A 26855-nucleotide genomic window follows, 5' to 3' on the forward strand; every position below is an offset into this window, starting at 1 on the left:
TTAGGTTTGATTTCTTTTTATTAAAAAACAAATTGTCACAACTTTATCTTAATGAAAGACCAAGAGGTGATGAACAGAAGCCTAACCTCTTGTATACATTGTCTTCAGCTTGGTTAAAAAGAACATGAACTAAACAATTTCATCTAAGCAACTGCAGAGACCGAGCTAGAGGGATGAGACGGCCTTGAATTTCTCTTACAGGCTTCTCACTCCTCTTCAAGTAAGAGAGAAGTGAGAAACACTGACCAGAAAAATGCACAACTGGACTACTCTGATCAAAATGTCTTGTGGCAATTCAGTGACCTGAGAGAAAAAGAGATCCCTACAGACATCAGCATTGTAAAAATCTTGTGAAGTTTGCAAATGACACGAAAATGACTCAGTGCACTTTGAAGTGTGTGATGCCAGTGGCCTGAGATCTAGGAATATACATTCCTGTATTCAATGAGATAAATGTAAGCAAGAAAACACCTGAAAACCAAAAGGCACTTTTAGCTGGCTCGTGTTTTGCTACAGAAAACAGAGTCTTGACACATCACACTGAATCTGAGTGCTCCCAGCAGTATACACTGCTAAACACACACAGGTGGCTGTATGAATAGTCAATTTGCAATGCCAGCACAGTTAACACATGAGGAAACCCACATTTTCTGAAAATGTAAACAGTAAAGGTGTTAGGAAAGGTATTTGAGACATTATTACATGTTCAGCATTACTGCATGCAACACCCTCCAAGTTTCATGGCCCCTCAGTGCATCACAAGGCAGGGCGGTGTCACAAGACACTGGGAGAGAAACTCTCAAGTCCTCGGGTCTAGTGCTGCATGCAAAACTGCAAACACCCTCAGTAACTGGACAGCTGGACAAGCCAGATGTTTGTATAAAAAAGGCAACTTGATTCATAGACCCTTAGTCCTCGGCACAAATACCTGACCCTCAAGTTTTAAAAGGCACAGAAACAGGCTCACGGTGACTACGGCACTTCCAAATGGGACTTACTATTGACCTGGTTTCAAGAGGTGCCTTTCCAAGGCAGCTAGACAAGTGTAAACCCTGCTAGAAATCAAGAGCTGTCCCCACCATCATTGCAACATGCTTGTTAAATTCAGACTGATAAAATAATCTAGGCTTTCCTTATGGGTTCACTCCCACTCTTTGCATCTCAGAGAAACCACCTGCTGGAAACAATCTGGTGAAACGCATTATACAGCTGGATGACATTTCTTCTTTGAATCCTTAACTCCTACCTGAATGCAAAGTGCAAGATTTTAGTCCACTGTGAATGCTACCAGCATCTGAAGAGGTTTAGACTTTGAAACTGGGTTTTTTTTGGTGAAAAAGCAAAGAAAATGCAGTCTTTGGTGTAGGCTCACACAGTGCTATCCACATACAACACCACCAGCTGGAAACTACAGCAAACTCATGACTTGACTTCGGAACCAGAAGAGCCCAAGCTCAAGCATTCAGACCCATTTACACAGAGGCAGCTCTTCCAGGTAGCTCATGTGGTCTTTCACCGTGCTTACACAGCCACCAGCATGCTAAATAGAATGAATCTTCAAGCAGCAAGTGGTGGAAATGACAGTGTCCCCTCCTTTGCTCACACATTCACAGATTGCTTTGGTATCTGTGTAGCCTGGAGCTGCTTTGAGGCCATGATGTTGCCTACAACTTCCAAGAGTCAGCAACTCGGGAACCCAATGACTCAGGAGGAGGAAACACTGGACAAAACACTCTCCCCACTATTAATTGCCACAGTTAGGAATTAGTTTTCCTGATGTCTTTGTAAGAAAAGGCAGGAGTGCACCTTTGCCACCTGTTTCACAACCAGAAGTGTATGCAGTCCTGGAGTGTCTTGGTTGGTTTCAAGTTTGCTAGATGTTCACTCTAAAACCAAAAGCTAGCAACATCTCACGTTTGAAAAACACACAACTGACAATACACACACACAGAGAATAAAACACCAAAACATGTTTAAAAACAACACTCCTCTTCTGGGTTTTCTTCCCCTAGACCTCTGTCCTTACACCTGTATTTCCACAGGAAACTGCTATGCCTGGCATCAAGTCACTCCACTGAACCGTCCTGCTCCTTATTTTCCAGCAAGGACATGCTTGTATCTTCACTATTCTTTTCACTTGCTTCTCCACTGTCCTCTGATTGCCCCGATTTCTGCTGAGCAAATGTGTAAGTGTCGTGCTCTGTGTCCGTCAGAGATGAAGGTTCCTCGGTGTTGGAACAGCGTTTGATGTCTTTTCTGAAGGAGAATGGAGGTGGAGAAGGCGGCAAGCTACCCATGGGTCCATCAAAAGGCCGGTACACGTCAACTTCTGGAGTAACTGAGCCATTGGATTCCTTCAGCAAGTGCCCATAGACCATGGCATCATCAATAACTGCATAGACATGAGACTCGTTGTTTTTCCTCCCTTTTTTGAACAGGCCTTGTTTTCCAGGCACCTGTGTGTTCACATTAGCGTTGTACACTCCCACCATGGGATCCTGGCTCTTCTTCTTCTTCCTGTCATACAGTTGAAATTGTTAACAGGTCAGAAACAACAGCTTCTGTTTACCCACCCCAACCACAGGGTGCCAGGCAGCCTACCTGGATTGAAGGCTGTACTTGCAATCTTACTAAAAATAACTCTTGAGTCTAGACATGGGTTTTTTTCAGACAGAGTTTGGTTACCTACAGCTGCTCTGCTGACCCTGAAGTCTGCACAACTAACTTCACTAGCCTCCCAAGGATGGGAGTCTCAGCTTTGCAGTGTCTCCCATCACCCACAGATGTTAACAGGACCTAGAGGCTGTCAGATCCTCACAAGATGAGGCTGTTACTGTAAACAAATGAGATAATGGGTCCTCTATGAAGGTCAAATAAGTTTCTTGGTTGCACCTCCCAGAGCAACTGTTTCCAAAGAGCAAAAGGCTGAATCAAAACGATTTTTAAGCCTGTATTTGTAGAGTCTTTTCTGTGTGAGAGAGAAGTGTGTTTATAATTGCTCTGGTCATCATAATGCACAAATTCATCCCAGTTCTACAGCTTCAGGACCCTGCCAGCACTGAGCATACATGTATCAGAAACCTCAAGCTATCGATGACTTCAGTCTCTGCTTGCAGGAATAATGCTACACATGTTCACTTTGCACCACCTAGTTCTTTCCCCAAGGGCTCATTTCATAGAATAATGCTCCTACTTGATGTGCAAACTCCAGAAGAAGTTGTGTACTTGTGGGTAAGCTCACAGCTTGTTTGAACAAACTGTTGTCCATAGTCACCTGCATGGCAGTCATATTCATTACTTCCCTATACAGGGACTACTGAAATCCAACCAGTATCTTACAGTACAGCCAGAAGCCTGTGCTAAGGTCCAACAGGGCAATGCCCTGGAGGTTGAAGCAATGTGAGTCCAGGAATGCTGCTCTACTGCTAAAGTGACTCAATTTAGAGTAAAGCAGCACTCCTGGAGTCACACTGCTTCCACCATCATGGCCTACCATATGTTTCAGACTCTTGCTCAAGGGATCTATGTCAACATGCAAAGCTGAGCACTCAGCAGCTCTCCCAAAATGCCTTCCTGAACTGCTAAGTTACATGCCAGATTATGAACTTACTTCTTGACACAGCACACAGTCAGTCCAATAGCTGCAAGAACTCCAGCCCCAGCCACCACAGCAAGTATCACTCCTAGGTCTGCAAACAAACAAGGTACAAGGGCACTGAGAAAGAGAGGGAGATCACCCAGCTTTCTCCTAAAAGCCAGATGGGTTTGAACCTCCTCAGAGGCTCTAACTGTACCAGCTGCCTACAGAGCAGGAGCTTAAGCCATACTCACCACAGGGGAACACAAGAAGGTGGAGGCCAAGCAACAACAAACTCCTGCTGCCAAGCAGTGAAGCACAGCCACAAAAACCCAGCCAACCCATCCCACCTCTAGGAATTCAACACAGCTCATGTGCTGCTAAACTTAACTGCAGCACCTCACATGGCAGCAGTTGAACGGGCAGGGAAGAGCAGAAAGGGTAGAGAGAAATAGAGAAGGATTCAATAAAAGAAACAGTTATATTTCACCAACTTCCTATCAATACAGCCCTCTCCTCTGAAATACAAAAGTTGTGTTGACCTAGGGGATTCCAAGAGTTGTAAAATTGCTCAGTAAAGTCTATGTGTGAGCTAAGAAAAAAAACCTGCATGCTTTAAATGAAGTATATGTGACAATAAAAAAGTCAAAGACATTAATTCAATATCATTTCAGCTTCAGCCTGTGTAGACAATACTTCTATGTGTAGCAGTCTCCCACAGGTTAAGTGCAAACGTGAAGCAAAATGCAGATTTTGCTGTTAGTACTCAGGGCACTTTCCACTAAATGGTCAGACCTGAGCAAGAAATCATCCCTGGGGCATGTGAACACTGAGACCAATTGAACTGCTAACAAAGTAAAGACTATTTGGATGAATATGTTTGCATAACTGAATCCCAAGTCATTCACCAGGTCTGTAACCTTGAGAGAGGGAAAAAAATCCCATCTCATTTGATCTCCTTATGCCTCCTGGAAGTGATCTCCCATTTAAACAGATACATTTAATTCACAACAAAAACAATTCAATCTTGCTCCTCCAGAGTCCTGCAACCTCTGGGCTCCTCAGCTCAAGAGGGACAGGGAACTGCTGGAGAGAGGCCAGTGCAGGGCCACAAACATGGTCGGGGAATGGAGCATCTTCCTTATGAGGAAAGGCTGCGGGAACTGGGGCTGTTTAGTCTGGAGAACAGGAGACTGAGGGGGGGATCTCATTAAGCTCATCTCAATAGTGGATGTCAGGAGATTGGGGCGTCACGTTTTTCTGTTGTATCCAATGATAGGCCAAGGGGTAATGGAGAGAAGCTGGAACACAAAAAGCTCCATTTAAACATAAGGAAATACTCTTTCCCTGTTGAGGTGAGGGAGCCCTGGCACAGGCTGCCCAGGGAAGATGCGGAGGCTCCTTCTCTGGAGATCTTCAAGAGTCACCTGTTCCTGTGTGACCTGATCTAGGTGGGACCAGCTTTAGCAGGGAGGTTGGACTAGATGATCTCTACAGGTCCCTTCCAACCCCTACCATTCTGTGACTCCAGGACTCACCTATCTGCTTGTCAGCAAGTGTCACCCAGAACTGCAAAGTCAGCTGCATCTTATCCCCGGGTTTGCAGTTGGAGACGTTTACCCAGAAGTCGCGATGCATGTTGCGGGTCTCAGGCAGCAGCTCGTCCTCTCGCCGCACGGTCTCCTCCGCCCCCGGCGCCTCCTCCCTCACGCTGACGTAGGCACGGCCGGTCTCACAAGCCATGCCCATGCGCTCCTTGGAGAAGCCCAGGCGGGCAACTTGCTTCTGGGGCACGACAACGTACCAGGATACGGAGACGTAAGGAGGGAGACCGTAAGGCCAGTTGGGGGTCTGCAAGTAAACCTTAGCTTTTGGGTCTGGACTCACAGTGAAAACGCACTCATCTGTAGTGAAGGAAAGGAATAAAGGAACTTAAAAGTAGGTTTGATAGCTTTAAAGAAGTTTCTCCTTCCCTAACGTAAAATGTCACTTCTACCTGTGATCAGCCAACTGCACCTCAGTACCAGCCATCCACCTCACCTGTCATCCCCTTTCACACTGGTAATTACCACATTTATCTACAGGACTTCACATCATCTGGAGTACAAAGTTCCTTCCTTCTCCCAGGAATAAACTACCTCACTGGTTCAGATGCGGGTTGATCATAGGAAAAACTCTTTCCCTGTTGAGGTGAGGGAGCCCTGGCCCAGGCTGCCCAGGGAGGGTGTGGAGGCTCCTTCCTTGGAGATCTTCAAGACCCACTTGGACACGTTCCTGTGTGACCTGATCTAGGTGAACCTGCTTCTGCAGTGAGGTTGGACTGGATGATCTCTAAAGATCCCTTCCAATCCCTACCATCCTTTGATTCTATGATTCTAGCAACAGCTCAAGGACTAGACTCTAAAGAACTGAACTTTTATTTCTACTTACCTACATGTACTCTAACAAGTATCAGAGATAATATCATAGAACAGTGTGTATTGAAGTGTCTGCACTTGAAACATTCTTTCACTCTAGCCCACGTAGGACATTCAGTTCCTCTGATCACACTCCTGTGTGGGATCTGGGTAGCTTCACCACAACAGTTTGTCCTGTGCTTGCTTTATGAAGCAAGCTTGATTTTGAACTTCAATAAATTAAAGGTGCAAATCTTCTCCTGTGCTTACAATCATTATCTTTGGCTTGCAAAAGGGGAAACAACCAAGAAATGCCAAAAGCAGAGAAACTTGCTGGATGCCAAATGTATTACTGCCAAGAACCCAATTATGTAAAAATCAGGCAATTGGATAGTCAAGGACATCTTTTTATAGCTCACATAAAACCAAAGTATTCCAAATGTCGTTATTTTCCTATTATTAGGAGCTTGATTTGTGTAAAATAGTGTAAGAGATGAAAATGTTATTGCTACTGGACAGCTATAGACATGCATAATGATTAAAAAATCATAGAATCACAGGATGGTTGGGTTGGAAGGGACCTGTAGAGATCATCCAGTCCAACCCCCCTGACAAAGCAGGTCCCACCTAGATCAGGTCACACAGGAACGTGTCCAGACAGATTGTGAAGATCTCCAAGGAAGGAGCCTCCACACTCTCCATGGGCAGCCTGTGCCAGGGCTCCCTCACTGAAACAGGGAGTTTTTTTCTTATGTTTAAATGGAACTTTTTGTATTCCAGCTTCTCTCCACTACCCTTAGGCTTGACACTAGATACAACAGAAAAAAGTGCTGCCCCAATCTCCTGACACCCACCATTTAGATACTTGTAAATATTAATGAGATCCCCCCCCTTCAGTCTCCTCTTGTCCAGACTAAACAGTCCCAGTTCCCACAGTCTTTCCTCATAAGGAAGATTCTCCATTTCCCTGATGATCTTGGTGACCCTGCACTGGACTCTCTCCAACAGTTCCCTGCCCAATGAGATGCTAATTTGAGACGAGTAATACACACTGAGAGATCCAACACAGTACAACAAAGCAGTATCAAACACCACCTTACCTTTAATATGTGGCACAAAAGACATTTTCAGATCCTGATGGTTAGACTCATTGAGGAATCCTTTACCAAATGTTTTTAAGGAGATGGTGACATTATTCCTCATCTGAATCTTTTCAATGGATCCTCCAGGACATAACACCCCAAGATTCAACTCTGTCTTTGAGGTGGCACTAATGATGTTGTAACTGTAGCTCGTGTTGCACCTCTGCTCTGGGACATGTTGCTGGAGTTTCAAGGACGGAGACATAATTTCTATGTTGATCAGATCAGGAGCCAAGAGCTTCCAAATAAACTTAGAGAGCCGAATGGGCAACTGGGTAATAGCCTTGGGCACCGAAAGGGAATAGACCTTCCTCTGACACCACCGAAGATCAACACAGCCTGCAATCACACAAACAAGTCCTGAGGGTTGTGTTTTCCTTGCAGAGGAAATATCTAGGGGAAGCAACTTTCCCATGTACACAACAGAGTATACAAACAGAGTACTGTCAGTTTTGTGTTACAGACCCAGATAAGCACCTATCTGAGAAAAAATCCTCTCTTAGTAACCTTTACCCAGACACATTTCCTTTCTATGTCACAAGTTTTCCTTAAAAGGGTGCAGGACACCAAAGAAACCAACAGATACAAACACATTCAAAATCCCTTACTCAGGATATTACTTTTGCTGTATCATTTGCAGACTAGCCAATGTCTAGATACATTCTTTAAAGCTCTTTCCCTACTGGTAGTTTGAAAGCATTTGGGGAAATCCTCCACCAAGTGGACATGCATGAGGCTTCCAGAGTTGTCAGGGTTGGAAGGGACCTCTAGAGATGATCCAGCCCAACCCCCCTGCAGAAGCAGGTCCCACCTATATCAGATCACATAGGAACATGTCCAGGCAACTCTTGAAAACCTCCCGAGAAGGAGCCTGCACACCCTCCCTGGGCAGCCTGTGCCAGGGCTCCCTCATCTGAACACCAAATGAGTTTTCCCTTGTGTTTAAGCAGAACTGTTTGTGTTCCAGCTGTCCAGTAGCCCTTGTCCAAGAATGATGTACTGAACAAAGAGGTCAGCTCCAGATTCACTGTACCCATCTTCCTGCTGCCCAACACCAGGTTTCCAACCACACTCTACTTCAGGCCTGAGCAAGAGAGAAGGTTCAAGCTGACCCCTGGGGGAAAGCACACAAAAGCGCTTCCTAGGAAACATCAAAGTCACTTTTGTCATACTTATGCCTTTTTCAGCTGTGATCCTCAGCTGGGACAAGTCCTTGCACAGAAAGGAGATCCTGTAGACAGCACCAGAGACCAAAGTGAGGAGGCGGTCGCAGGAGCGCGGGTCCTTGCAGATCAGGCACACGGGCTCCGACATGAGCGGGACGCGGCTCAGCCACCCTTCTGAGTGGATCGTCACGGTCATATTCCACTCCTTGCTCAGGTCCACGATGTGAGTGACATCTGCAATGGAAGACATCCCAGAGCAATTACAGGCAAGAAGCATGGTGTGTCCAGAACTTGCTCTGTCTCTTCTCACCCCACCAGATGAGCAGTTGTTATAACTGTTTCTATGTTGGCCAAGAAAGCATTATTTACCTCTTTCTGTCACTGCAATACAAACTCTGGCAGTATCATGTCAGGCAAAAAGGAAGGGGGGCAAAAGGAGTAGTATGAAGACTTAATTTGTGTACTGGATAAGGGGCAGCAACACATGAGCCCAGGCAATTCTGACCAAGCAGTTACGGTCCTTGCCCAATAGCTGGACCAGGATCCCAACAGGAACACAAGGAAAGGCTGGCTGGTGCTTAGCTTTGTCTACACAATATGTGAGACCTGACACCACAGGTGTTAAAAGGTTTTTCAACTCCATGGTGCAGGTGCTGGAAAAGGAAAGGAATGCCCATTTGCAAGCTACAGTGCAAAATCTATGATGGAGCTTTGTGCTCCGTTGGAAATGATGTTAAAATTTGCCATCTGCTTTATGCTAACGATGGCTGGTGCTACCCAGGGCAGTAAAACAAGCCTGAGTGTTGCCTGGCAACTCGCTTTCTTAACCTCAAGGAGGGTCTAAAGTTCAAGGACAAAAAAAATCCCCAGTATTTATCTTCCTCGTGGTGCTCAGCCCAGGCATCTGTAAGGAAAAGCAACGGAAGGGGCAGGTGGGTACTTACTCTCATCAACCTGCGGGTGCTGAACAACAACCTGGAAGAGCAAGCGAAGGATGCCCGGGTTCTGAGCATCCTGATCACAGCCCTGCAGGGACAGGTTGAAGCTGCCAGCAATGTTGGCAGGCTGGCTGTCAGTCAGCTTGAACACCTCCGGGTTGCTGGGGGAGCCAGGGAGGTAGTACTCCACTCTTTCCTCTTTCCTCTCACAGTTGGAGAGGCTGTAGTTGTGGAAGAACACACTTGCTCTCATGTTGGAAGGAACCACGAACTGCCACGTCATGAGCTCGTCTTCTGGAAAGCCCAGAGGGTAGTTTGGGGACATCAGGGTGATTGAAGACTCCCCCTTCAAAATGGATTCAATAATGCATAACCCTAAAACGGTGTGGGAGGGAAAACAACAGTATACAAAACAAGCTGCAGTTAACAAAGACACCACAGCACATCTAGCAACCCAGCAGCAGAGTATTTTGACATCACCTACATCAGCTCCAAGATGGGACATATAAAACATATACTTGAGTTGATGCTTTTGTTTTCAGTTACAGAAAAGATAAGGCAAAGACTCATGCTGTGTTTTCAGCTTAGTGGGTTCGTCTTTCATGCACGTGGACAGAAAGGTTCTTATTGTTTGGAAAGCAAAGGTCTTAGTTCTTACTTCTGGACTTGGTTTTACAAGAGCAAACCTGGCAACTGCTTCTGCTTCACTGGGTTTTAGGAACCAAAAGATGTGAGCTTTTTACTAGCATGGAGTTTTCCATCTAAAAATCTCCCCGATGTAACAAGATCACACCACAAAGTGGCCCAAATGCACATGATAAAACATCAGGGCAAACCACGGAGGCTGTGTAAGACACCTTATGCTTGGATGACTCTTGGCAGCGTGAAGTTGGGTACACAGGGATTCTGGTCCTGTTTTAGGACTCCAGTGACAACGTGCAACTGTGAGGGGTGCCAGGAGTTACAAAAACTCATATTCTAGAAGCTCAAATCTGGATCAGGTTCCTTTTATAACTGATAACAACAACTGCAGAGCAACACCTCAAGTAAACACCAAACAAGGTTTGGCATGAGATCACAAAGTAACCTACTGATTGCTATATAGTATTGCAGGTATTTTAAGAGGATTATTACACAATGTTTTATATTACTCCACAGGCTGAAAAAGAGAGCTGTAACTTAAGCGGCCTCACATGCCTTAAAGGCACTGCTTCCCTTTCCCCACCTTCCTCAGTCCTGAAGGGAGTCATTGGTTTAAGGCTCTGGAAGTTAAGGAAGCCTTATTTAAAAATAAGCAAACCCAGCTGCACGGTGCAACCACCAAATAACTCTCTTGGCTCATTTGAATTACGCTGCTTAGTCTCACCTAGCTGAAAACACAAAGCCAGAGCAGGTACGTTTAAGTTCAAGGAAGTTTGAAGTGACTGAAAATGAGTTACATGCACCAAAAGCAGCAATGCTGCAGTTTTCAAAGTTATTAACCAAAGGGAGGTATTTTGACCCCAGAAGAGCACCAGCTACCAAACTAAAAACACTACAACAGCTTTTAGAAAAGACAGAGTGGGACGGAGTTCGGAACAGCAGCACCAAAACCAGAAGGTTACCCCAGGTGAAAGCTTTAGATAACTGTAAATGATGACAGGTGAGGAAACACTACTGGGCACTTACGTTTTATGGAAGCCCTGTTAGCTATGTTGAAGCCTGAGGTGGTGAGAGGCGAGTCCCAGGGGAGGTGCAGGGACATGACAACTCCTCCCAGCAGCTTGACGCGAGACACCGAGCCGTTCCTGCAGAAGGTGCCAATGTTGACCGTGGCCCTGTCGATACAGCTGTTGATGTTGTAGCTAACCAAATCTGGGCACGTCTCTCCTGGCTCAATCTGCCTCAGCCACGGGGTAGAAAACTGCAGTTCAAGTCCAGCCTTTGTACTCGCCTTCACGTCCCAGATAAAAGTCCTGTTGAGGCGAGGCAGCCCCACTGGGTAAAGATGAACATCTCCAAAGGGACAAGGGCCTGACACACAGTCTAAATGCAGACACAGAACAGCCATCATATACTCAGGGAAGCATTCAAATAAACAAGGAATTTAACACTTGCCTCTTAATTGCTATTTTCATGGGTTTTAGGGTGCATTTTTCTCTTCTGCATACATTAAAAGACACTCCTATAACACGGTCACATGCTATGTCTGAACAGGACTCCCAGCCCATACAGCAGACAGGATAAACCTGCTTTAGTCAGGCTGACTAATAGAAGGGATTACTGTCTCTAGTATTCCCTTCAGCCTTGTTTGCTGAAGAATTTGGAAGGTATTTGGTGAGTAGGGTAGAGTCCCGAATGGGCACAAGGGAGACACGTATTGTCAGGAGAGCTGGAAACCGTGGATCTAGAGGACCAGCTTTATCCCATCTTGCTCAGAGAATTCCTGGCAAATTATTCATCATCAAGTTTGCCACTGCTTGCCATGAGCCATATCTTCATCTCCTCTGTGCCCTGATGAATAACCTAGGCCCCAGATTTTGCAGAAGTGACGAGCAGCAACTGCCACTGCAAGATTCTAGGGAGGGTTCTGACAATTTTTCTCTGAAAAATGTAAGTTCTTGGTGTTTCCAGCTGGACACTATAAATGAGCATACTTTAATCTATGCCTAGGCTTCAGCCTCAAAGCAGTATATTTGTGGGATGCACTTGTGATATCAAGAAACACTCTGAGCATTATTATTTGCATGAATAATATGAAACAAAACCCTCAGAAATGCGAGGAGAATTATCCTTGAACATCATCCCCAAGATAATGAAGATATTGGTGACCCTGCTTCTGCAGGGAGGGTTGGACTAGATGGTCTCTAAAGGTCCCTTCCAACCCCTACCAGTCTATGATATTACCAAAGACTGAATGGTCAATGAAGTTTGGGACCTCATTAAGAATGTGTTCACACTATTAAAGAGCACATTTAGCATCCACATGCCAGGGACAGCAGTCAAAGCAAATGAAGCTTTTGTCACAACACTTAAAAAACCTTTAGTTTGACTTGTAGTGCTCATGAAATCCGAGGAAACAAGTGCATGCCTTCAGTCTCTTGCCTGTATAGACACAATCAAGCTGTTAGACAAAATGTGGGTGATGGATGAGTGTCAGTGCTCAGAGGTTTTTGACAGAGAAAAGTTTCTTCGATGGGTTTATAAACTGTGGGAAAAAGGAAGGAACTGATGCAACAAACTTTCATTCAACTGGTTTTGAAACAGTCAAATTCACTTTGTCAGCCATAACACACAATATTACTTTAACTTGCATAGTTTCAGCCAGTCAACATTATCAGTGTTCAAATATTTGTTCTTACCCAAGACTACAGGGGACACCTTAATACAGCAAGAGGAAAAGGTATGTGGCTTTACTGGAGGAAAAGTAGCATTAGGGAAAAATTAAACACCTGTATCTTACCAATATTCTTCTGGATTTCCATGATGAAATACTTCTCTGGGCTACGACAAGTGAAGGCAAAAGTCACACTCTCCCCAGGCTTTATCTTGAGTTCAGACCTGATGACATATTTGGCACGAATTTGACAGCCTGGCAAAACACCAGGTCCCAGTTTAATGAGAACTGTGGTGTTGTCCACTGAACGAAGAGAGATCGTAAAGGATGCTAAGAAAGAAAAAATGAATAAACAGAGGTGTCCTGTTACCAGCATGTACCAGTATCACCAGCCCCTCCACATACCCCTACAGAGGCCACAGTGTCAGATGGAATATTCACATCCACGTTCTCAGAAGTCTCTGGTGTGGGACCTACAGAAAATGCCTCATCTCTTCCAGTCTAGCACAGACATCTGCTTGCTGCACGTGCCTGGGAAGAGGTATACAGGGCACTTCTGTAGGGCCAGTTCTGTTCCCAGTTTACCATCACCAGTGTTATTTCATATTTTACAAGTAGCTCAGCTATTCCTTTCCAATTTCTGTTGTCCCAGCTTTGATTCTCAGTGTGTTATGCCCAGCACACAACCTGCTTCACTTCAGAAGGTGTCCATGAAGTCATGACTCGATTTGGGAAGTTTGTTCAGCAGGCAAACAACAGAGCAAGCCTCAACTTCAATTGCACTGGATGGTAACAGGTGAAACTCTGGGCATGCCTCAACTTCCAGTGACACCAAAAGCCTATACCAACACACACTGATACGTGTGGTCATGGCCCTCTGATCCTCCACACCTTATAAATTCACTCCCTGGAGTCACAGGACATTCATGCAATGCCCCTCAGCAACACAGAAGGCACCTGTGGCTTGGGAGGGACCATTTGTGCTTGGATACCTCTTCTCCATCCCTGATGGCCATCATAAACTTATGGCTTTTGGGGAACACATAAAAGCCTCATCAATCCTCAGATTTCAACTCATCCTCGAGCACCACCCAATGCAGGAGCAGCTCTCACAAAAAGATCCCCACTGGAGCCACAGAATAAACTGCTTGTTGAATGATGTTCCTTTATTTTATGGGCAGTGTGTTTATCAACACATGGACCAAACCTGTCTTCTAAAAACATACATGCAATATAAGACACTGAGAAGCACTGACTGGACACTCATGATGACTAGAGAAGTTATTAGCACCACTTTGATGCTTGGCAGAGATCGAGCCTATCCCTGACTGAAGCCAATAAAGTCCACCATATCCCAGCACCAGGTAAAAACCTGAGGACAGGTTTCTGAGCCAGCTGTTTACATTTTCAGGGCACATCAGGCTCTATCTGACTGCTCATCATCCCTTGAGCACCTAAACACCCATCCTGGTCTGTGCCAGCTGCTGTTGCTGCAGTGGTGCTAAGGGTGCTGGCCAAAGCCCAGAGACCCTGGGGCTCACTCGGTAAGTGGCTGTGAGAACACCATGGGAAACCTTGATAGGCAGAGCCTTGTCACAGCAGATGAACACAGAGACCCTCAACCCACCCTCCCACCTCAGAACTTCAGCCACTGCAGCTGCAGAGAGAAGCATGTTGCACTAGTGACTCAAGGTCCCACAAAAGCCACCTCTCCTTTTGGAAATCTCATGATTTTTGCAGCAACCTCAAGGTTTTGCAGGGTCATTACAACATTTGAGCAGTCAGCATCAGCTATTGTCTTTCAATACATTGCAGCTTCAGGTTTGCAAACACCAGGCATCAAAAAAAATCTCACACTGCTAATGGGAGTAAGGCAGAGTACTCAAAGATACACCCCACTGTGCTTTTATTTGAGTTTTGATGGTCTTCAGCCTTTTTCCAGACTTCCCAGCTTTTCTACACAACCTTGGACTCAAAAGGCTTACCAAGCCCTTGAAACTGCCTTACCTATTTACTTCCAGGATTAAAAGCTTTAGAAAGCCTCAAAACCCCACCAGGCTTGCCAAATTGTTGCACATACTCACTTACACACTCTGAGTAACTCTCCTACAGCTTTTAAAGTGACTGGCCAGTGCTCTGCCCTGAGAGCCTGCACTGAATTCCTTTGCCTCTTCTCACAGCTGCCACACATCTACATTTGTGCCTTGGAAACGCTGTGGCAGAGGTCTTCAATCTGAGTTTTTCCAAGAAAAATAAGACAAGAGGAGATGGCACTGACATTCTAAGCACACAAGTAACAATTGTAGGGTGGGGAAAAGAGTAAAGCAAAGGCAGGGCTTTGCTCTTCCTTGTTCTTGCAGAGGAAGCAGTTTTCAGAAAAGAAAGTGAAACAACTACCTCCACTCCAGCCCAGAGCTTTGTTTTCTATACCACTGGGTGCTTTTGGGAGTTTTATTTATCATGCTTAGTGCACAAAATACCCTTTGGCCACGACGGTCATCAGTTTTTCTGATGTTTATGTCTATAGTTATCATCTGGGTGACAAGAAAAACTTCTTTCTTACATATTGCAATTGTCACACTTGTCTACACATCATAAGTATTACTGTAAAGTCTGTTCCTCACTTTCTGGTCTGACAGTTATCACTGTTCCTTCTCCCATCCTTGGGACTGCACAGCCATATGCCCAACCTAGCAAGATAGAGAAACACACCAGGGCTAATAACAGCCAGCACTTCTGCACCAAATGCTCCTGTGTGGCTATAAGACTATTTTTAGTCCTGAGGAACAAGTTTAGGCATAACCTTAAGCCCATCATGAGCTTCAAAACAAAACAAATGAACTGAAACAGAACTTTGCTTATTTCAAAATGCCATTTACAATGCTGAAAAGCTTTCCTAATAAGGGTCAAAACAAAGCACTGTCTTCCCTGGCCCCGAAAGACTTCTGCTGCTGGGAGTTTTGCCCCCGACCCTTTTTCAGACTTCACAACCGTGTAGCCATTGAGCTGATCTCCCTGCAAGAAGATCAAATTCTTGGCAGCTCAGTATCACCTTCCAGCATGGATATGGCCCATGCATCACCTTTCCAAAACAGGAGCTGCCCCAAATCACACAAGTGTTGCAGCAAGCAATATATCAGCGTCCCAGTGGGCAAGAAGGATGCAGATCAATACCCAACTAGACTCAGCAGAGCTGTCTGCTAGAAGCCCACACAAGGACAGATGCCAAGCTAGATTACAGCTAAGATGAAACTCCACTGATAATCATCTTGACCACGAAACAAGGGCACAGTGTTGTAATGTCAAGAGCAGTCAGGTGCTAGGGATGCACTAAGCTACATTAGGCTATCAAATCCCATTTTCATAGGAAAAATGGAGAAAGAGTCATGCAGAAAGTACATTGTGATCCAAAGTCACTATAAATTAATTACTAAATGGCCCAAACCACCAAAATACAGCCACACACCACACAATGAGCTACTTAAAAAGCACCTTTACTGTAGAGCTTTTATGAACATGAGTGAGTCTCTCTGACTCACATGAATGTGTCTCTGTCTGCAATTCCCACTGCATGCCTTTCCCTTACAGTTACCAGTAACTGCACACACTTCTTGTAAAGAAGGAATTTGTTAATGCTGCACAGGGATGACACACAGGATATCCAAACCAACAAGAGGGAGCATTGCCAAGCTGGATCTAGTCTCTGTCTGCACAACAATGAAATCGTTGGGCTGGAAGATGTCAGAGGCGAAGCCTCCAGTCCTGAGACCTGTTCACAGGCTGGTGGAGACATCTGATCTCACCCTTCCTTTTTGGTTTTTCCTCTAAGCAATCAAAGAGTTTTGCAGCCTCCTTTGGCTATTTCTTCAACTGCCCTAATCTCAAGCTACACCTTCCCTGCCACAACTGGCATTTGCTACTTCTCATCCTTGTTTAAGACTGGCACCTTCATGGCAGTTGTCTCAACATAGCATCCCTTTATCGCTAGAGTAATGCTTCCCTCTGCACAAACACATCATGGCTGGGTTTTTCTAGACAGTATTTTCCCAAAGCTTTCCTCAATTTTATTTTATGAACTCCAACTTGAGTTAGAAACCACCTGCACAGTGTAAAAGGGGCCTGATTACTGCACAGAGTTTAGCTTATCTACCATAGCTGCACCTGACACTCATCTAGTATGTTTTAATATGTATATGCAAATCACAGAATCTTAAGGGTTGGAAGGGACCTTGAGAGATCATCCAGTCCAACCTCCCTGCCAGAGAAGGATCTCCTAGAGCAGTGTCAAAAGGACATTTTTCCTGTACAAGAGGGGGTGCAATGTAGAAGACAGATGGAGAGCAGTAGTGCCAGTGGCACTCACAGAGAGCACATACGTACAAGGAAAGGACTTGGCAGGACAGACATTTTTATGGCTATGTGCAGTGCCTTGCTAAACAATGCAGGAGTTAGAACAGAGTCCAACCAGTTTGAGCTAGAGGGCTGCATTTTATAGCAGCAATTTATCCATAAGGATCTATGGATTGTTTCACGTGACTTCAGTGGATGAACTAGAACAATCCAAAAAAAAACCCCACCAAAGCCAGAAGGAACAAGAAACCAAAGTCCACGGGAGTATAACACACAGGAACTGCAGGGGGGGTTGTTCTGCATAAACCAAGGGCTTGTTCCAGTACAGCCATTATTAATACAAAGCAGTTGGCTGGAGCTGACTCAGACACCGTTCAGGAGCCGGCGGGGACGTGCTGCTGCACAAGACGAGTAGCAGCAACACTCGCTCCGGATATGACAGACCTGGATCCAAACCCCTGCTCTGCCCCAAGGGGATTTGAACCCACACAACCAACACACCTCTCTGGAGAACAGGCTCATCTATCGCAGCGCTCCGTGCCACTGTCTTGGGTCAGCCCGGGAGACAGATCTCCAGGCTCTCCTGGAAAGCTCACTGCCTCTTCAGAGCCTTTTGCAGGGATGCTGGCTGGCCCACAGGCATGCTTATAGCCTTATATGTATATGCAAATCACAGAATCACAAGGGCTGGAAGGGATCTCGAAAGATCATCCAGTCCAACCCCCCTGCCAGAGCAGGACCATCTAGAGTAGGTCACACGAGCTCATCCAGCTGGGTTTTGAATGTGTTCACTCCATCTGGGCAGCCCCTTCCAGTGCTCCCTCACCCCAACAGGGAAGAAATTCTTCCTTGTGTTTCTTTGGAACCTCTTCTGTTCCAGCTCATACTCTTTGCCCCTTGTCCTGTCATTGGCCATCACTGAGCACAGCCTGGCTCCATCCTCCTGACACCACCCTTCATATATTTGTAAACATGAATGAGGTCACCCCTCAGTCTCCTCCAAGCTGCAGAGCCCCAGCTCCCTCAGCCTTTTATCACAAAGGAGATGCTCCACTCACCGCCAGCCTGTCTCCCACGTGATCTCAAGTAAAGAGTGATAGGACGAAAGGAAACGGCCTCAAGTTGTGCCAGAGGAGGTTTAGAGTGGAGATTTGGAAGAATTTCTTCACTTGAGGGGCTTCATAGACACTGTCCCAGGCTGCCCAGGGAGGTGCTGGAGTCCCCATCCCTGGAGGTATTTAAGAGATGCGTAGATGAGGTGCTGAGGGACATGGGTTAGTGATGGGCTTGGCAGGGTGAGGTTAGCGGTTAGACTCAAAGGTCTTTTCCAACCAAAAAGATTCTATGATTCTATAGGGATCACAGCTCCCACATCCCAACCAAACACCCCAACAACTCAGCTATGAGACACACCAGCAGCTGTACCTGATCATCCATTTTACCGCCACCTCCAACACAATTCAGTGCAACCAACAGGTCAAAGAATATTTAAATGTTCCCCTGCTTTGCTGACTCAAAAGTTTTGAACCTGCCTTATTGAATCTTTATCAGTTTGAGCCCAACTCTCCAGTTTAACTACAGCACCCATCTGTCCAAGCATCATTCACTCCTCTAATAACACCTGCAATGCCCAGTCACCCATTCTTCAGGCCCTTAGCAAAGTCAGTCTGGGACCCATACACTGTTTATACTCTTCTTACCTACTAAACAGTTCTGTGAGCAACAAACAGAAACCACATGCACAATCACAGATTACAGCCAGTCCAGCTTGCTGCAAGCTGCTGAAATCACATTGGACTTTATAAAGCAAACAGGTTTTCTGTTTACATTTACAAAGTAAACCAACTACTCTCTGCATGCTCCGTGATCTCCTTCTGTTTGGATCTTTCAATACCACATTTGCTTGGGATACAAAGTCCATGTTTTGTGAAAGGATTGCTCTCAGGGAACCACACAAAACATTAAAGCTTAAGATCTGTAAAGCTTGTAAATGCTTACAGATAGATGCTGCCAATGACTACTATGCCAGGGTAACCACATCTCAGGAGAGGGCATCTGGGGCAGAATAAGCCCTTCTTCAGCCACTACAATACAGCTCCCTAATCTGCACTGATGGTTTAAACTGACAGCCAGGATGGGGATGTGAAGCAGGTGAGATGTCACACATCTCATTCTGCTCCTCATCAGGGAAGAGGGGTGGACACTTTTGGAGTCCACTAGCACAAGCCATCCCAGCACAGTTCACCAGAAAAGATGTCCCTGTACCCCAGGCCAACAAAGCTGCTCACTCAAAAGTTGTTAATGCATTAACTGGTAATGCCTAATAGGAATAAAGGACCTTCAGATTTAAAATAGCTTTGTTTTGTAAAAAAAAGCATAAGTTTCAGCACTTCTACCCTTTTCTTCAGACCCTTTTGGGAAGATAATGAAGACACTCTCATGACTTGTGTAAAAGTCATTTTCAAAAGAAGCTTTTTACACCCAAAGTGAGGAAAAGAGACACTCTGGAATTTGGCAAGCTCGGCTGTAATTACAGAAAGGAGAAAGCTGGCTCTGAGCTGCCTTTTCTGAATTATTACTTTACAGATCTGAAGTTTTGTTGCCTCTGGAGAAGTGAGGGGCAGAGCTCTGGGAAGGCTGTCTGCAAGCTGCCTGCCAACTCGCCTGCGACATCCAACATGTAGCACACGTGGGGCCGCACAACTCCACGAGGAAATGTCACACCGGCACAAGAAACGCCAAAACACCACCCAAGTCACTGCAGGAGCTTCCCTTGATCAAAGGGGTGTTTGCTTGCACAGTTTAGCCCTACCTTGATGCAAGCCAACAAGAGAACAGCATCTCACAGCATGTCTGAGCAGCTCTACGCTCTCGGCTCCAATAAACGAAGGGTAGAAAAGCACATTTCACAATCAGAGGTCCCTCCCATGCCAAACATCCTGCCAAGGGCTCTTTGTCTCTCACTTCAGATCACCCTTTCTCACTCCTCACAGTTTGCTAATCTCTCAGCTCCAACCACAGACCCAGAGAAGTCAGAGCCCACTCCAAAACGCCAGAGTGATTGTATCTCTCAAAACAAGAGCTTGCTCTGACAGCAAGTAACCACGCTCACTTTGTTCCCCAAGAAATCAAAAAGGCATAGTTTGAAGCAGGCTGTCCCATGGCACCTTTCAGAAGGGTTGTTCAAAGGTATCCAAGGGAATAGGCAAAGGTGACTTTTCCTCCCTATTATAAGAGACAGGTAAAAGAAACCATTTGTTCTCCCACGGGGCAGGCAGTCTGGGCACTCAGAAGCAAACTAGATCCCACTAACACGTGTGAGATGCATATTTGCTAGACATTATGGTACAATTCTTCAGTTGGCTCTTCCTGAAGGTCTTCCAGGAGGCCCCATCAATATTATCCACACTTTACAGGTTGAGCTACAGACAGTGCATCCTTGCCTCTGTCACCAGCTAACACAGAAACATGAGATCTTGCTCTGACAAGCAGCCAGCAGTCGTTTACCAAGCACAGCACAACCCACATCCCTTCCTTCACACCCTGATGCCACAAGCATTGGTTGAGCAAGAGAAATCTGTATGGTCACACCTCCATCAGATGAGAGAAGTTTGAGCTGAGGGATGACGAGCAGATTCCATCAGATGAATCTTGCTGAGACCACCAAAAAAAATCATCAGGTGCTGTTCAGGAGCTGGGTTTGGCTCTAACAAACCAACTCATGCTGCAGGGGGTGTGTTGTCTACTCCAGAGCTGAGGTTTGACAGGGACACCTGAGCAGCATCACTGAGATGGCTAATGTCCCAGAAACTGCTGGAAGTGCTTTGTTAGAGGAAACATCTTCAGTCTTTCCACTAGCTGGGCAAAGGGTTCTCAATTCCATGAATTATTAAAGATGTAGATTTCTAACAAGAAGTGGTATAACCCTACACATATTCATTCATGCTCTCTGGTTGCATGGCCAGGACCTGAAGAAGGTTCCATTTTGCCATCAGCAATTACAACAAGCAAAATAAAGTGCAATCAATACAGAGAAAGTGGTGAAGAAGGTAAAGAGCTACCTATTAGCTCCACTGAGTTACAAACACACTACATCCTTGTCATAGTTATGTAGCAGTCAACACAGGCAAAGCCAACAGCATCTTGACTTTGTTCTCAGCAAAGGGTGTCTCCTCATGTTATTTCTACAAGGTATTTCTGGAATGAATGAAGTGCAAAGTTGTTTGGCACCTGCCTAAGACTGAGGCTTTGGCAGATGTGGATTCCAAAGCTTTTTAATTAACATATATGTATAAATACTCATTAAGCTTACTGGTAAGGGCTATATCAATAAGCCAAGCCCCACTCTTCTCTCCCTTAATTATTTTTTGGCTGATGAGCCACCACAGCTCACATCAAATGGAAACCCCAGGCATGAAAGGCTTGCCAGCTACCTAAAGCGAGCCAGGCTTGGGAGCTGGCCCATCACATCACATTTCTTCTCTCCTGGGCCACTCAGCCTAATGGCTGCTATCTGTTGGTATTTTCAGTTTTGGGGATGAGTAAAAGCCCATGACCAAGAACACAGTTGTTGGAGAAACTTCCTGAGTCCACAGATTATGACCTAACTGAGGATCCCTGGTGAGACACTCAAATTGGTGCTGCTGTGGACACAATTCAGTGTATTAATCCTCAAGTATTTTCTTGTTCCCACCTCACATCCACATTTGGACTTTCACATTGCATCCCTTCAGACAAAGGAAAAAAAGGCACACACAGACAAGGCTCATCTGTTAAAAGCAAACATCTTAAATCCACAAAAATCTGCAACTGAGAAAAGATTAAGTGTATTTTCTGGTGGAAAATGGAAGGTAGCAGCACCAGAACTTACACAAAATAAACAAGTAACTTAATATACACACATTATTTTCTACAGAGCAAAAAGTAAGTGCCCCATAATAATAGCATAAGGCAAGTAAAAAAAGAAAAGGTACAATTGAATACTCATGCACAGTATTTGTGGTCATAAAAGGAGATGTCTCGATCGAGTGAGCAAGCAGCCATTCCGAATGGAAATAATCCATCTTCCACCAACTTTCAGAGAAGCACAAAGGGGTCAGTTATTTGTATCCTGTCAGAACAGCAGAAAGACCTTGCTAACTGCTGCTGGCAGGGGTTTTTTTCCACTTCATTAGAAGAAACAGTTTTACATGTTAAGACTGATGCGTGACTCAAATCAGTTAGTTGCCAAGAAAGTTACCTGGGGGGGTAGAGCAAGAGCCAACCTGGCATTACCTGTAAGTTCACTTCTTATAACAAGGACACTTTAAAGAAACCCCAAAACACATTTGCAGATTTTACCATAAGAAGGTACTTGAAACCTTTATGTTTCACAGGTATTGTAAAAGTCTGATTAACATCATTACTGGTGCTTCAAGGAATTGTGGTTTTAGTTGGAAAGCACATTTCAAAGGTCAGATGCACAACACTTCTTTCACACTCCCACATCCCAGCTATCACACCAAATACTTCTTCCTGTAAGTTTTTCACTTCTAAGTTAATCAATGTCTCATGTGGTATCATCTACACCACACGTGAAGTCGCATCTGAAGGAAGCCCACGAGCTCCTCTGAAGACACTGTGACCAGTCACCTTTCACAGAATGGTAGGAGTTGGAAGGGAGATCATCAAGTCCAACCTCCCTGCCAAAGCAGGTCCCACCTAGATCAAGTCACACAGGAACACATCCAAGCAGGTTTTGAAGACCTCCAGAGAAGGAGCCTCCACACTCTCCCTTTGACTTATACATTCCTCCAGGACAGCAGGAACACCACCATAGTGCTGTACCTGCTGGGAAAGCGTGGAGGGAGGAGGCAAGAGAAGAAAGGACCTCATCAAGGATGACAAGAGACAGCTTTAGAGATAGCCACACCACCTCCAGCCATCCCACTAGAGCATCACCAGTCCCAAAGAAGAGGCAGGCGTGCCTCATACTCACCTCATGCGTGGTTCTGCACACCCAGCCTAAACCTGGCCTTGCTGAAACTTGCAGCAGTGCCAGGGCAAGGGGAACTCCTTAAAGATTACAAACTACATAGGAGTGTGGGGAAAAAAACCCTTAATCTGAATTATCTCAGGTTTTCGGGACAAACCCTTTCTCTGAAAGATGTTCCAACTACAGTTTTCGTTGTGCAGTTTAAAAAGCAGCTCCCACTGTGATGATGGATACACCAGGCACACGAGGTCTGCCAACAAACCCGGGAAGGTACCATTCCTCTCTCCGTTTCCACTCACACCCATTGCAACCTTGAGCCTGCCAACCTATGCCAGGAGACTGAGCCACCTCTTTTTTGAGAGGCTGAGAGTCCACAAAAGGAGAAAGGCACTAAGTTAGAGAACGTGACAGGCTGATAGAGGACCTGGTGCATGGGAGCAGTGGTCCTTGTGCAGGAGAGGGACAGGGGGGCAGAAACATACAGTTGGAAAGGAAGGGGTTGAAGGAGGGAGGAAGAGGGACTACCACTGCTGACAGCAAACCCCTGGGTCTACCAGTGCTGTTTTGTAAAGCAAATTTAGTCAAGCTGCACAGAGTAACTTCACAGTTTATCTAAGGGCAAGGTCAGTGCTTGGGAAGATCTCTATTGCCAGTTCCTGTAGATGAAACTAAGGAAACCCACAGACCACACAGACATCTTGTTTGTAGTGAAGGTTTGCACAGCAAGAATAGTTTGCCTGACTCACCATCTTCCTTCCATTTCCTGCACCTTCCCATCTGATTTGGTTTTGCCACCTTTCCAACAAGAGCTATTACAGTCACAGGCAAAGAAGGCTCACTCAGCTCTCAAGGGACACAGCCTGCACCCACCAACACCACCCAAGCAAACTAATGGTCTGGGCTCAACCTTACCTAAGGCAGGTACAAACTTTTTAATTGAATGCCAATGGGAACGTGTGAACTCAAAAAGAGTTGCACTGTGCATCAAAAGCAAGCCCATGAGGTTTAGTGTGAGGCACCAAGAAGATGTAGGCAGCAAGGGAATGAAAGGAACACAGGGCTTTGATAACAGTTTGGCCAGAGGGTGAGATAATGAGTGAATGCTGCTGCATCTCCCAGTCAAAGTCTAGACCTACCTACTAAAAAAGATGCAACTGAGGAATTTCTTCATTTGCCAATTGAATAACACAAGATCTTCAAAAAGTCCATCTCCTCTCCTTCTAGCAATAACCCACCTAAGGCTTTAAAAGCTTGCTTTCTTTGAACACAGCACACAGTTAACAACGGTATAATAACCTTTTTTCCTTTGAAGAGGCTTCAAGGGGCAAGTAGCTGTCGTTCACTCAGAGGAAATACTTTAAATGCAAATATTTAAAAGACTAAACAGCTTGAAACTTCAACCTCAGTAGTGTTGTTGAGGTTCACAGCAAACATTCAGACTGCTTAGTTTATAGCCACAATGGCTGTAAACCACACTTCAGCATCACCTGCAGAGCTAAAGCTAAGAGAAAAGTGAAAAAGGCACAAATTCCACATCGGGCTCTTTAAGTATTCATAGTTAACTCTGCGGTTAGTTTGTTAAGAGGACTCATACTTTAAGTCTCTTTCACGGGACTAAATAGCTGTCAACTAGACTGTTTAGATTTGAAGGTGGGCGTTTTTTGCAATGAAGCAGCTTTGGAAATTGAGGAAAACCCCCCACATTGCCTCTGTGTTTGTGACTGGAATTCTCTTGGGGTCACAGACAGGATTTAAGAAACTTATTCACCAGTTTTATACACGGGATTGCACCAAGCACATGGGAATTTCAAGAGACAGAGTTGATAGTGCACAGCAGCCTCCCATTAAACTATCTGACCCAGCTGGGCGTACACACCACTCCGTTTCGCTGCACATACAGTTCACCCATTGCTCTACACAAACAGCACCTTTTTCTTTGCTTAAAAGCCTACGTGACTGCACGGCCCGACGGGCAGCACGCCGCTGCGAGCTCCTGCTCCTCGCAGAGAACTCAGCCGCTTCTCCGGCACGCAAGAAAAGCACTTGGCAAAGTTTCTTGTGTAATCGATACTCCAGCAAGCAAGCGGAGATTGTCAAGCTCAGCCCATTCACCTTGTCTGCGTTAATTTCACCGGGAAAGAAACAGGCGTGTGCAAAGGCTGAGTGCTGAAAGGCGATCCCTCCATTCCAACGCGGCACAGCCGCCCCGGGAAGGCGCTCGGGAAGGAGCCGCAGCCCACCCCGGGGCGCAGCCGGCACCGCGCACAGACAGACCCGCCGGCGCCCGTCAGAGGGGCCGCCGCCAAGCACCGGACGGACGCTGCTGATGCGGCTCAGCCCCATTCCCCCGCCGCTTTTAAACGAGCGGCAGCACACGGCGATAAACGCGGAGTCACCGGTCTCTTGGCTCCGCTACGACCAAGTTAAAGCAAGGCAGAGCTCAGCCGCGCACCGGGACGGGGGTGACGGGGAACCGCCCGGGGCGGGGGGGTGAGGGGAGGGAGCTGCCCCGCTGCCCCGTCCCTACCTTCCCGCTGGAGGAGCTGCGCCGAGGCGGCCAGGAGCGTGGCGAGGAGCGCGGCCAGCGCCCGGCCCGCTGCCATCTCCCCGCGTGGGCCGGGCGCTGAGGCGGACGCGGCTCGGCCCGGCACGGCCGTCGCTTCCTGCTCCACCTCACACCTGGCGGGGCGGGCGCGGGCAGGTGAGGCCCTGCCTCTTCCGCACGGGCTCGCCTTAGTCCGGCTCGGCTCGGTCCCGCTCGGCCCGGCTCGGGGCGGCCCCGGGCGCTGCCTGCGCCCCGCCCCTGCTGGTGGGGGCCGGCGGGTTGCGAGCTGTAGGCAGCATGAGAGGTGCTGCGGTGTCATCGCTGCCCTTAGGCCCAGCTCCAGCGCTTTCCCCTGCCCGTTTCCGACATCATTAACCAAACCAAAGGGTTGGGAACTGCCGGTCAGTAGGGTCCCCTTGCAGCCTTGCATCGGCTGTTACCGATGTGGGGTACAGCAGCAGCTCTGAACAGCTCTGCTGTCTCATCTAGCTGGTGGGGACACCTTGTAGTGGCTCCTCCATACATAAAGGGGACTTAAAGAAAGATGGGGACAAGCTGTAGTAGGGCTGTAGCAACAGGACAAGGAGTAAGGGTTTTAAGCCAAAGGAGAATAGATTCAGGCTACATATAAGGAAGAAGCTTTTTACAGTGAGGGTAGTGAAACACTGGCACAGGCTGCACAGAGAGGTGGTAGATGCCTCATCCCTGGAAACATCCCAAATCAGGTTGGACAGGGCTCTGAGCAACCTGATCTAGTTGAAGATGTCCCAGCTCACTGCAGAGGGATTGAACCAGATGACCTTTACAGGTCCCTTCCAATCCAAAGTCTTCTATGACTTCATGTTTGGAAGTGCCACATTTCACACAAAAGTAGCTTCCTCCCTTGAACAGCACTTTGTGTCCTGTTTGTTAAATGTTTGGAGACTTTGCAATGGAAAACTGAACAGAAACCATCATGACATAGTCAGGAGGAGGTGTTTGCCCTTACTAACATCAGATAGTTCATCTTATAGTAAGTAATTCCATACAGTTGCTGTGAAGCTTTTGTCTCTTTGGCTACATCAGTACAAAAAAAACACCCCAACCCCAGTGCATTTATCCTAGCCCACAACAGCACCTGGCTGGTGCAGAAATGTGCATGAGAACACTGATGTTCAAAGGAGGAAAGTCAAAAATGTGTTCCAGATGTTTTACAGACTCAAGACCAAGCTTTAGAGAAGACTGAAAGCCCTTTGCTCTTTCTGATTTCAGCTGTCAGCAAGGATGCTCAACCTCTCCCAAGAGACTTTTACACCTCTTTTATAGATAAATCCATTGTTCAATGGTCTCCTGCGTAGCACAGCTTTTTATTCATCTTAATGAAGAATGTGCAATTAAAAGAAAATGTGTTTGGCAAGAAAAAAAAAGAAGTCAGTCCCTAGAAATGTCTGGTTGTGTGACTGCAGAGAAGT

The 26855-nt window shown here is 46.2% G+C and overlaps 1 protein-coding gene across 1 annotated transcript; it reads right to left on the reverse strand.

Annotated features, from left to right (window-relative positions):
• On the reverse strand, positions 1-25502 carry CDCP1 (CUB domain containing protein 1). Its single transcript, XM_061997311.1, has 9 exons — positions 25387-25502; positions 12662-12865; positions 10888-11244; positions 9226-9594; positions 8288-8515; positions 7074-7454; positions 5116-5481; positions 3611-3689; positions 1-2517 (listed from the first exon to the last, which is right to left on the reverse strand). The coding sequence occupies exons 1-9, from the start codon at positions 25460-25462 to the stop codon at positions 2067-2069; spliced, it is 2511 nt and encodes an 836-aa protein (XP_061853295.1). The 5' UTR covers positions 25463-25502; the 3' UTR covers positions 1-2066.
• Between the last annotated feature and the right edge of the window lie 1353 nt (positions 25503-26855).

The sequence above is a fragment of the Colius striatus genome, chromosome 5 (genome assembly GCF_028858725.1).
Source record: "Colius striatus isolate bColStr4 chromosome 5, bColStr4.1.hap1, whole genome shotgun sequence".
Taxonomy (NCBI): Eukaryota; Metazoa; Chordata; class Aves; order Coliiformes; family Coliidae; genus Colius; species Colius striatus.